Source organism: Dendropsophus ebraccatus, chromosome 4 (assembly GCF_027789765.1).
Source record: "Dendropsophus ebraccatus isolate aDenEbr1 chromosome 4, aDenEbr1.pat, whole genome shotgun sequence".
NCBI classification, from domain to species: domain Eukaryota; kingdom Metazoa; phylum Chordata; class Amphibia; order Anura; family Hylidae; genus Dendropsophus; species Dendropsophus ebraccatus.
Window position 1 is genome coordinate 80,283,932 of NC_091457.1, and position 12,321 is coordinate 80,296,252.

General features: G+C 43.8%; 1 protein-coding gene across 1 annotated transcript in view; it reads left to right on the forward strand.

The window, feature by feature from the left end:
* AP1G1 (adaptor related protein complex 1 subunit gamma 1) overlaps positions 1-10,549 on the forward strand; it is a 34,315-nt gene extending 23,766 nt beyond the window's left edge. Inside the window, exons 19-23 of the mRNA XM_069966136.1 lie at positions 1,213-1,339; positions 4,174-4,260; positions 4,346-4,506; positions 4,606-4,704; positions 9,115-10,549. Coding sequence (XP_069822237.1) covers positions 1,213-1,339; positions 4,174-4,260; positions 4,346-4,506; positions 4,606-4,704; positions 9,115-9,216 — 576 coding nt within the window. The 3' untranslated portion in view covers positions 9,217-10,549. The remainder of the gene's footprint in view (positions 1-1,212; positions 1,340-4,173; positions 4,261-4,345; positions 4,507-4,605; positions 4,705-9,114) is intronic.
* Positions 10,550-12,321: the final 1,772 nt, after the last annotated feature.

Here is a 12,321-nt window from a genome sequence, read left to right on the forward strand (position 1 = left end):
TTTACATGTCTGTGGGCATTTCTTTTTGCACAGCACGATAGTGGACTATATTGCTGGAGGTCCTAACCTCTTTACACCCCCACCCCACCCCCCAGCAAACTCCAGATTGGCCCCTGGATCCTCTGTTTTAAATACACACAGGGGTCGGCGTGTGACCCGTGGCTCTATTCATTCTCTGCTGGAGCTGCTGAAAAGAGTGGAGTGCTGTACTCTGCTTTCTCTAGCAGATTCCATTCTTCTCTGTTTTCGGGGGGCTACATAGAGTATTAATACTGCTGTAGGTCACATGCCCAGTCGTGTCAGTATTCAAAACAAAAGAGTCGGGGGCTGACCTGGAGATTGCTGGAGGTACAGAGGTCGGATCCCCCGCAATCTCTTACAGGTACGTTTTAATCTGAGAACCACTTTATGCTTTAACTACAGCATTTCAACTGGGGTTAGGTGTGGACTCTTACTAGACTATTGCAACGCCTTGATTATTTTCTTTTTCCACCATTCTGTTGTATGACCCAATCTCAGTCAATCCAAGGTCAATTCAATAACCGCTAGATGCTTGGGTCTGGTGGCTACTACCGCCGTGCTAGACAGTCAGTGTGGGGTGTCTTTGTTCATATGTTGTATATGGTTGTCATTAAACATGATGCTGTGCGTTACAACCAGACATTTCCACACTGGTCTTATTTGTCCAAAGGACATTGTTTTAAGAGTTATGGTTTGTTCAGATGCAAATGTGCAAACTGCTATCTGCAGGATAGCTTATAAATGTCTGAGACTATCTCTGACCATAAGACTTGGGGTTCTGCATGCCCCTGGTTTATTGTATAGGGGATCAGACACACATGGTGGCATTGTGGTAGCTGAGTGCTGTAGCCACTGTCTTTATTACACTAAGTTGATTGGAGCATTCACTGGGGCCCCAGCACTCAGACTCACAATTCTGTTTTGTTTTTTTGCATGTTTTTGCTTTGCATTTGGAGGTTAACTTATGCTTACACTTTCCTCTCAGTTGAAATGAATGTGTGTATTTTTTCTCTAGCTTCAGCTTGGAGATTAGCTGCCTTTTGGTGAGGCCCTGCAAATTATTATATGAGGACTTTGCAGGAAAGGTGAACAGCTGGTGATAAAATTCCAGCTGCTGCTGAGTCATCCAGACTCAGAAGATTTTTTATTTTTGAAAATACATCTGTTTTTCCTCTTCTTTTTTTTTTACAGGCCAACGATTTATTAGATCTGTTAGGAGGAAATGATATTCAGCTGGTTATACCTACTGCACCACCTCCGAAACAGTCCACTGTAGGAGGAGAACTTCTAGATTTACTGGGCGATCTAAATCTTGGAGGTCAGTGTTTAAAAAGGGGAAGACTGTACTAAGGGGGCTTTCTACTTCAGAGTGTGACATCAATAGTTGTTTTATACCAAAAAGACAGAGAAACAATAACTGGCGCACCCACACAGATTACATCAAAAATCGATAACACCTTTTATTTTTTACCCACATCAAAAACCACATTGCAAATGAACATACAATTTAAAAACACCTAAAAGCCCAATAAGGGTAAACCATAACAAGGAGGATCCATCAGTAATATGCCCCAAACACAATACCCAATCAGAGCCCTGTATCAGGGCCGTTTTAATACACTGGTGGGCCCAGTGCACAGACCTCAAGAGTGGGCCCCCTCTCCTTATAAAGGTTAACTGAATTATATTTATCAGGTATTATCACTGGGGCATTATACTCAGTGCATCAGGTTTTATCACAAGTTATAAAAACGGAGTATGGTCGGGGAGCATTCCTATGTCAGGTACAATACCCCTAAATCTTTATGAATAATGGAGAGTTAAGCTAGTGGGGGCACGTACATACCTAATATCACCACTGAAACAGTTTCTAGCTTTGACAGGTTCCCACTGTAGGGATTGGTGAACTAATAAGGACCCCCCCCCCCCCCCCCCAGGAAGTATATGTGTGTAAGCTGTGCCCCAGTCCTCCTTCTAGTGTGTAAGCTCTTGTGTACCCCCAGTCCTCCTCCTAGTCTGTAGGAGGAGGACTGGGGGGGGGGGACAGGAGCTTACAGACTAGGAGGAGGACTGGGGCACCCAGGAGCTTACAGACTAGGAGGAGGACTGGGGGGGGACATAGGAGCTTACAGACTAGGAGGAGGACTGGGGGGACACAGGAGTTTACAGACTAGGAGGACTGGGGGACACAGGAGTTTACAGACTAGGAGGACTGGGGGGGCAGGAGCTTACAGACTAGGAGGACTGGGGGGGCAGGAGCTTACAGACTAGGAGGACTGGGGGGGGACATAGGTGCTTACAGACTAGGAGGACTGGGGGGACACAGGAGCTTACAGACTAGGAGGAGGACTGGGGGGGACACAGGAGCTTACAGACTAGGAGGAGGACTGGGGGGACACAGGAGCTTACACACTAGGAGGACTGGGGGGACACAGGAGTTTACAGACTAGGAGGACTGGGGGGGACATAGGAGCTTACAGACTAGAAGGACGACTGGGGGGACATAGGAGTTTACAGACTAGGAGGATTGGGGGGGGGGACAGCAGCTTACAGACTAGGAGGACTGGGGGGCACAGCAGCTTACAGACTAGGAGGATTGGGGGGGGCAGCAGTTTACAGACTAGGAGGATTGGGGGGGGCAGCATCTTACAAACTAGGAGGATTGGGGGGGGACAGCAGCTTACAGACTAGGAGGACTGGGGGGCACAGCAGCTTACAGACTAGGAGGATTGGGGGGGGCACAGCAGCTTACAGACTAGGAGGACTGACTCAGTCCTCCTAGTCTGTAAGGTCTTGTGTCCCCCAGTGACCCCCCTCATACTGAGGATATGATCCTGGGAAAGCTGGGTGGCCTCAGTGATACTCACAACAATATAAGATGCAGGAAAGCTGGGTGACTTCTGAATGGCAGTCAGTCAGAATACTACCCACGGTCCGTTCCAGGGGCGAGGCCTAAAGTCAGGGGGCGGGGCTTATCTGGACATACCCCGGACTGGTCCGGTGGGCAAATCCTCTGTCAGTGGGCCCCCAGCTTCTATTCTTCCCTCCCCTTCTCCATACACCCCCACCTCGCTGCTACTTACATTCATAGTGCCTCCACACACTCAGCCTGGGGAGAGGCTGGATGCTTCTGCAGTGCCTCCTGGGCTCCCCCGCAAACAGGGCCAGCAGAGCATGTAGTGCAGGATGACCCGGACTCACAGGAAGTAGCTACAGCCCGGGCACCACAGCACACAGGCTCCTCCTCCTTCCCGACCACCACCAGCTCCCCCTTCTCCTCACTGACTGCGCAGACAGAATTGCAGGGGAGGCGGGAAAGTAGAGTGGCGCCGCTGCGGCCGGCCGTGCGATGCGCGCGCTGCGCATCCAATCAGGTGCCGGGCCGGGTGACATCACACGCAGTCAGGCGTCCCGGCTCATTAGGTGGTTGGGGGATGAAAATTTGTGGTGACTCAGCCGGGGGGCCCCTGTCATGTGATCTGGATTAGGGGGCCCGGTGCACGTGCACCATATGCACCCAGGTTAAAGCGGCCCTGCCCTGTATACTATATTATACCATCCCTGTGTTGTAAACTAAAGACCTTATGTGCAGATGTCTTGAAAGTGCATGTGCTCACATGAATATATAAAGAAGAAGTAAATAATCAATTCACAGAGAAAACCATGCATCTATTAGTCATCCAACAGAATAAATAGCACCACACTCTGAGATGGGGCTCCGGACTGCACACCCTACGCGTATCATCACATCACGTGACTTCGTCAGGGGTAATGGGTTTGTTTGTACATACATCCAAACCATTACCCCTGATGAAGTTACATTCACTTAGCTGTAGATTTGCCAAACACGTCTGCTGGAAGTGTGTTCCCAGCATCTACTATCTTATAAATAATATTTTCTCCTATTGCTTCTGATCTTTCCAACCAACCTTAGATTATGTCCCCATGTTTTTGTGGTTAGTTTCTTAATGAAAACCCTTCCCTCCTAAACCTTATTTGGGCATTTAGCTTATTATTTAGGTCTTATGATTTGTTGCCCTATGCAAGTTTTTGTGTTGAATTTGAGTAGTCATTAATAGTTGATAAGTCTTTGTCTTACTGGTGATTATAGTAGCAAGCGTTTCTTACTAATTTCTTTTCTTATTCTGTCAGCTCCTCCAGCACCGCTCCCTCAAATGCCTCCACCCCAGCTCTTGCTAGACGGACTGTCTGTGCAGCCTCTCTTCAATGAAATATCAGGTAGTTCAGAGTCCCTACTCTCTGTATTTATATATTGAAGGGCCTGTTGGTATCAGTTTCTTAGAAATTTCTTCCTCCTCTGTAGGTATTCCACCCATCACTGCTTACAACAAGAATGGCCTGAAAATAGACTTCAGCTTTGAACGATCCAGCACAAATGCCAGTGTGACTGTGATTACAACTCAAGCATACAACAGCACAGACAGTGAGATGACAGACTATGTGTTCCAGGCAGCAGTACCAAAGGTATCTCTTGCTGTGGGTGCAGCAGTTACAGTATTGCCATTGTTTTATGTATTTGCCCTAGGCCAAGGACAATCGCTTATCAGTCTATTTTTATTTCAGACGTTCCAGCTTCAGCTCCTGTCCCCGAGCAGTAATGTCCTTCCACCCTTCAATGCTGGTAGTGTCACGCAGGTCATTAAGGTTCTGAACCCCCAAAAGGTAAATATTAAAATGCAAGTGACGCTGTTCCTTTTAAAGCGGTATGATAGTTTCAGAAAATAAAGCCTATTGTTTGTATGTTGAAAAAAATAGCACTTCGCTTTTACTATATATTTTCTGTACCAACCCATCAGTTTTCAAGGTGTCATTTAAATGGGTTATCTGGGTAACAAACACAATATTCTAAACAATCTCCCTTCCCAATACCACCCTATGTCTAATACACATGTATAACCTATCTTGCACCCTTTCCCTTCCCCCCCCTCCCGCATCATATTAATCCGCTCTAGATGTCTAAATTCCTCTCCTGTGTTCACTCTGACAACACACTGCTCCCTCTTCCCCCCTCTGTTTGTAGACACAGGACATGTGATCTACTCTGTGGGGGCTGGGTTAGCTGTCTATTGATTTGTTAATCCGATCCCCAGGATACATTATCTGCATCATTTCCATGCACCTGTGCTGCTTCCATAGACTTGCATGTGTCCCTAAGCCTAGGTTTCTGTAATATGAAAAGTTATAGTTTTATCACTGCTTGAGGTCAGTGATTGTAGGCATATGTACCTGTCTTTGTGTCTCAGCTCTGTATATTGTAAGTGTTATGGATGTTCTTAGAGTCTGGATAGAACTAGAATATTTTCATTCACAGTCAGCAAGCAGATTTAGGCCCTATTCCACGGGCCGAGCAACAATGTAAACGAGCGCCGATCTGCTAGATTGGCGCTCGTTTACTGGGCCTATTCCACGGCCCCGATGATAATTTAGCGAGGGCTGCAGGGACATCGTTACCGATGTCCTTGCAGCATACATTACCTAGCAGGGCATCTCCTGCGCTCCGTCTTCCTCCCCGGGTCCCGCGGCACAGCATCAGCCTGTGATTGGCTGAGTGGTCTGACAGCTCAGTCAGGCCGCTTCTGAGTTGATGCTGCGCGCTTGACTCGGGGAGGAAAACGGAGCGGAGGAAAAGCCCTGCTAGGTAATGTACAGTATGCTGCTTGGATCGTCTGTCGCCGCCACGCACCGCTATTTCACCGTAGCGATGTGCGGGTGGCGAACGACGATTTTAGGTTTGAACCTAAACGAACAATCAGCCGATGACACGATCATCGGCTGATCATTCTCTCTATTCCACCGAGCGATAATTGGCCGAATCGGGCCGATTCAGCCGTGTATCGCTCCCGTGGAATAGGCCCCTTAGACTACACCCCCAGTAAACAGATGCCTAATATACAGCAGATAGCTACACCATGCACACGTCACTCTGCTACATCATCAGCTAGTATGGAATACATACTGGGGTGATGTGATGCAAAATAAGTGAAAAAAATAGTACTGTGTTTACTGTGCAATAGTAATGACAGCAGTGGTCAGGAAAGAAAGATAAGTATGTAAACGGACCAATCAGGGAGATGGATGTATATAGATCGGCTTTTAGAAAAACTTGTAACTCAGGAATGGCAGCAAATAGAAAGACAGGAGACATCTCAGAATACTCAAGGGGGGCTTGTTGAGTAAGACCAGCTAGCATATCATTTTTTTTTTTTAGCTCTTAAGTGGATAACACCTTTAACCCCTTCAAGACAGAGCCCTTTGATGCACAAAAGTCTGGGTGAGATTGATGAAATGTTCCTCCCCACCTTCAAAGAGCCATAGCGCTTTTATTTTTCCACTTACAGGGCTGGTTGGGGTGTCATTTTTTTATTAATATCATATTTGTGTAACAGAAAATTTTTGATCGCTTTTTATACAATTTTTTTCCTGATATATAATTTATTAAAATCAACAATCCTGGTGTGTTTTTTTTTTTCCGTTTATGCTGTTCACCGTGCGGGAACAACAATGTTATATTTTAATCAGACAATTCCGCACGCTCTGATATGTAATATGTTTATATTTTTTTTATAATGGGCAAGGGGGTATTTTAAACTTTTATTGGGAGGGGGGTTATAAGGATTTTTTTTTTAATACTTTAAAAAAAACTTTTTTATTAAACTTTTTTTTTTTTTTTACACTTTTTAGCACTGTAAAACATGCAATCAATAGATTTCATGTACTTATCTATGCTATGCCATAGTATAGATCAGTGTTATCGGCGACCTATGTATTGAGCCTGCCTGAGAGCAGACTCTATACATGGATCGCCGATCCGACAGGACGGAGGTAAGCTTGTTCCGCCACTGAGTTCCTTAAACACCGCGATCGCTACAGATCGCGGCATTTAAGGGTTTAATGAAACGCAGCTGCCTCTTTAACCTCCGGCCCTGGACACACTGATGTGTGTGGGACCGCTCTCACTGCAGCGGTCCCACACACATCAGTAACCCCGTCAGTGCAGGAACGTATATATACACTCCTGCATGGGGTATGTGCAGTAGGAATGTATATATACAGATTACTGACGGGAAGGGGTTAAATATTAATCTTCAAGTCTCTGTCGTTATAGGGGGGGGGGACTTTTGGCATGTCAAAAATTTGGATCAGTCAAGTCTGAGTGTCCAGACCCTCAATAATCTCTAGATATAGCTAGGAGAAGCAATTGGTTGTGCACTTTGCTCCCTGTGATCTTCATTTCATTGCACAAGACTATTCTCCAAATTATAATGGAGCTTGTCTCATGCAGTGAGATAGAGTGAAGAACCAAGGGTTTCTCCAAGCTATTTCTAGAAAGTGGTGAGTGTCTGGACTTTGAGTGATCAAACTTTTGTCAAAAGTTATTATTTTATTTTTTTAATGGCAGGGACGCTTTAATTGTTTGTTACCAGTGCACACTAATCTGTCATGTGATAATCAGAAAGGTCTGGCTGGTTACATGAAACAGCTCTGATAACTGAAAGAAGCATCTGAAAGGGTAACTGCATGAACAGGAGAGATGTATATCCACTAGAAGTAAACTAGGTTTCTACTAAATGACTGTTAGCAGAGATCTTGAAAATCAACAGGGAGATATACTGAAAGTATGTTATAACTCCTTATTATATAAAAGAATAACTTCTATTTGCTGAAACTTAAACAGTAGTCTTTAACCCCTAGACGACCCTGGACGTAGGGATACGTCATGGAAGTCTGTCCCCAGACGACCCATGACGTAACTTTACGTCCTGGGTGTTTCTCCGGCTATGAAGCATGCTCCGGAGCGGAGCGCACTTCATAGCAGGTGGGGGCCGGCTGCAATCAGCAGCCAGGACCTCACCGGTAATGACACACTGCAGCGATCGTGCTGCCGCGTGTCATTAGCCCCTTAAACGCCGCCGCTCTGTCACTTACCGATCGGGACCCCCGCAGTGTGACTGCGGGGGTCCCGATCGTTGAAACGGACCGCCGGAGGTCTCTCACCTGCCTCCGTGCGGTCCGATCGGCGATCTGCTACACTGAGCCTGCACAGGCAGGCTCAATGAGCAGATCGCCAATAACACTGATCAATGCTATGCCTATGGCATAGCAATGGTCAGTGTAAAAATCCAAGTAGTGTATGTAAAAGTCCCCTAAAGGGACTTCAAAAGTGTAAAAAAGAAAAAAGTTCAAAACACTATTACACTACCCCAAAACCCCTCCCCCAATAAAAGTTGAAATCACCCCCCTTTCCCATTATATAAATAAAACATATAAAAATAAATAAATAGATAAACGTATAATATACCGTAGCGTGCGTAATTGTCCGATCTATTAAAATATAACAAGCATCATTGTGATCGGTCAACGGCGTACACGAAAACAGGGGAAAAAGTGCGCAGATTACCGATTTTATGTTACATTATATATTTAAAAAAAATCAATAAAAAGTGATCAAAATGTCCGATCTTCACAAATAAGAATAAAATAAGAATAAAATATTAATAAAAACTAGAGATCATGGCGGAAAAAATGACACCCCATACAGCCCCGTAGGTGAAAAAATAAAACCGTTATAAGCGTCACAATAGGCCCATTTTATTAATATTTAATTGCCAAAAAAAAGGATTTCATAAAAAAAATACATATATAACATTAGAGAATCTGTGTAACCTGCATATGGTTGTGTTCGGGCTGACCTATAGAATAATAGTGTCATGTCGCTGTTACCATATAGTGCATTACGTAGACACAGGAACCCCCCAAACGTTACCATATTGCATTCTTTTTTACGATTTCACCAATTTATATCTAATAATATATTTGGAATTCCATCATACATGTTATGGTAAAATGAATGACGCCATTACAAAGTACAACTATTCCTGTAACAAACAAGCACTTACATGGCTTGTAGATAGAAAACTGAAAGTGCTGGAGCTCTTAGAAGGGGAGGAGGGAAAAACGAAAACACTAAGATCAAAATTTGCGCGGTCCACTGGGTCATTTTGGGCCTGGTCCTCAAAGGGTTAAATTTAATTTGAAAACAAATATAAACTTACTCTTTTTCTTTATTTGCAGCAACAGCTACGCATGCGGATCAAGCTGACGTATAATCATAAGGGCTCAGCTATGCAGGACCTTGCTGAAGTGAGCAACTTTCCTCCTCAGTCCTGGCAATAAGATGGCGCTGAGTCTACTCTCACCATCCCCCCCACCCAAGATGAAGGAACTCTGGGCTGGAGCCTCTGCCCTTGGATTGCCAACGATTGCACTTTGGGCCTTGGGGTAGCTGAAATGGTTGAGGGACATTCTGCAACCGAGTGAAGCAATGAAAGCAAGGCAAAAACACTGCTGCCTCTCTCTTCCTCAACACAAGAGGGAGCAGCCTGGCCTCCTTCAACCCTCACCTTTCCTGCCGGGAGTTAGTTGATTTTCCCAGGCTGGATCTCATGGGATTATTTTTTTGTGTTCTTTCCCTTCCCCCTTTTCTCCTTTGTACATTCCTGCAGACATGTTTCCGCTCACACCTTCAACAACTGCCCTCCAGGCTCCTTTCTTATTCTTTCTGTTTTTCTCTCCAGAATGAAGAGAAGCGCTTGTTTTTAGAGTACTATTAAATTGTAAAATCCTGGGGATAAATCGCTGCTCCCTTCATTTGCTCGCACTTTCTTCTGGATACTTAATGCCCCTCAAAAAGTGCTAGTTCTGCAGCATCTATCTAAAGTGAGCTCCAAAATCTGCCACTTGGCACCTGATAGTAACTTCTGTGTAAATTACTACTGTTATTCTCTTGCGATGAGCTGTGCCCAGGTAAATGTGCCTCACACTGGTTGTATTGATTATAGAGCAGGGAAATAGTGAATGCTACAGAGAAGGTCTGCTCTAGAAGAGCTTGTCCTGGATCTTATGTTCTACTGGATGGTATGTAGATGTCACATGTATGGTACTGAAACCATGACTTTCAGTATGTAGACTGCACAGATGTAAAGGAGCTGACTATACAGTATCTGATTTTTTTTTTTTTTCCTAGATGCAGCTGCTAATTTCTTAATCATTTATAGGTTTGCTGTGCCTGCTAAGGAGATGGCAAAGGGGTGTCACTTCCCAAATGAAATTATTCTGTAAATAATGAGGGAAGGGATGCCTGCTCTGCCATTCTTGGGAAAGGCCTTAGTTGCGGATGATTTCCCCTCTCTGCCGCAATGAACTTGAAGGCTGCAGGCCTGTAGATGGACATTGTAATGGTTTTTACACATTCACAAGAAAGGAAAATAAGCTTGGATCAGCAGCATAAAAATGCAAAAAAAGAGACCGGCTGCTATACCAAGCGTCCCCCTTCACCTTCCGTCTTGGTTTGGGCTTAGCAGGCAGTCTCCTAATACTTGTGCAGACATTTTATTTGCCACATGTTGGTACTCTTGTGTTTTTAGTTTTTTTTGCGGCCATCTGGATCCCCCTGTAAAGTCTAAATTTTTTTTCCCCCCTATTCCAGTAAGTTACAATTTTCTTATTACCCACCCCTCCCCTTGTGGCATCATTGAAAGGAACGTTCAAAGTAGGGTGGACAATGAACTGCTACTTACCGCAGACTTATTTTTGAGATGTAAAAGCAAACTTGTAAAAAAAAAAAAAAATAAGTCATTGGGGAGCATCAAGGGTGTAAACATTTTCATGGGTTACTAGACTGCTGTGTATTATCGTCTTTTGGTTGAAACAAATTATGAAAAGTGACTAATAAAGAGTAAAAAAAAAAATAAAAAAAATTGGATTTTGAATATGATTTTGTACTTAACATGTAGGGGCCTGCGAAATTCAGTATGCTAGTTTAAAGTTTAAACATGTTCGCTTTCTTCCAGAAACAGCACCACTCAGTTTGGTTGTGGGTTTTGCAGCTCAGTTCCATTGAAGTAAATAGAGATGAATTGCAATACCACATACAACCTGGGGACTGTTTTTGCAAAATAGTAGTATTTCTTCTACTCCTTGATAACCCCCTTTTAAAGTAATGTTTAAAGGTCTATAATAGTGGATAGCACTCTGTTTTTCCTAATGCAGGGCTCCAAAACATCTGCACATGGTTAAATAACTAGACTGTGGCTACCCACAACCACTACTAGGAGCCTAATGGTCCTTTTACACTGAGTGATAATTTGGCCAATCGATCGTTTAACGATTTTGAGGCAATGATTTTGTTTTTATAATAATCAGTGTTTAGACCAAAAGATAAATCGTTTGAAAAATTGTTATTGCGATCGTTTTAAGATCGCTTAAGCCCATCTCACACACAGTGTGAATCTGTGAAAGACTGTTTACACAAAGCAATCTGGGATTTTTTCAGTGAATGACCAACGATGATTTGAGAACATGTTGAAAGACCAAGATGAACGATGTCTCGCTCGTCGCTTGATCGTTCGCTGTGTTTACATGAGCTGATTATCGCTCAATTGCGATCGTTATCATGAAAATTCAAACGATAATCGCTCCGTGTAAAAGGACCATTAGGGTGCCTTTACACAAAGATTTATCTGTGATTTTTGAAGCCAAAGCCAGGAATGAGTTTGAAAAGAGGAGAAATCTCAGTCCTTTCCTTTTCTCTGTTTATAGTCTGTTCCTGGGTTTGTATATCTGTCTGTGTAAAGGCACCCTAAGACCTTACTGTATAGACTGCAACGTATGAACTCTAAGCTCCCTATAGCTGTAACTGAAGGTAATTTTGAGCTCAGAGAAAATGTTGAGAATAGACTTTGATTTATTTAGGTCACATAATGATCAGTTGTGGCTATTCATTTTAAAATGAAGGGTTGCATCAAATAAAAGATCACATAACAGGATTCATAAAGGGATCTGTAGAGTTCCTTAAGCCCCTTTGCAGAAACTAATCCATATTGCTGGTCACATGACTGCAGTGACCATAACAGCTTTAACATTGTACATGTACAGGGGTTGTAGAGCATGGACAGCCAGGCTATTTGAGTAGAAAAGTAGCATTTCAGAACAGTGTGGATTTTATATAGCATTCAGAGACTGGAAAGCTGGGTGACTGTTCCTAATGTATGGAATGTTTGTATCCAGCATTGGACTTCACAAAAGAGAAGTTGGGCCTTTCACTTTTTTTTCCAGGTAATTCTTTACTTAAGTAATTTTAGGCTGTTCTATATTGACTGTACCCTAAAAGCATAGACACACTTATTGTGATATTTAGAAAACTGAATATGCAAATATGCTGTTTGTTACTGGAGTATACTGGCAGAAAATGGGATTTGAACGCAGTGAATAAACCCTTGG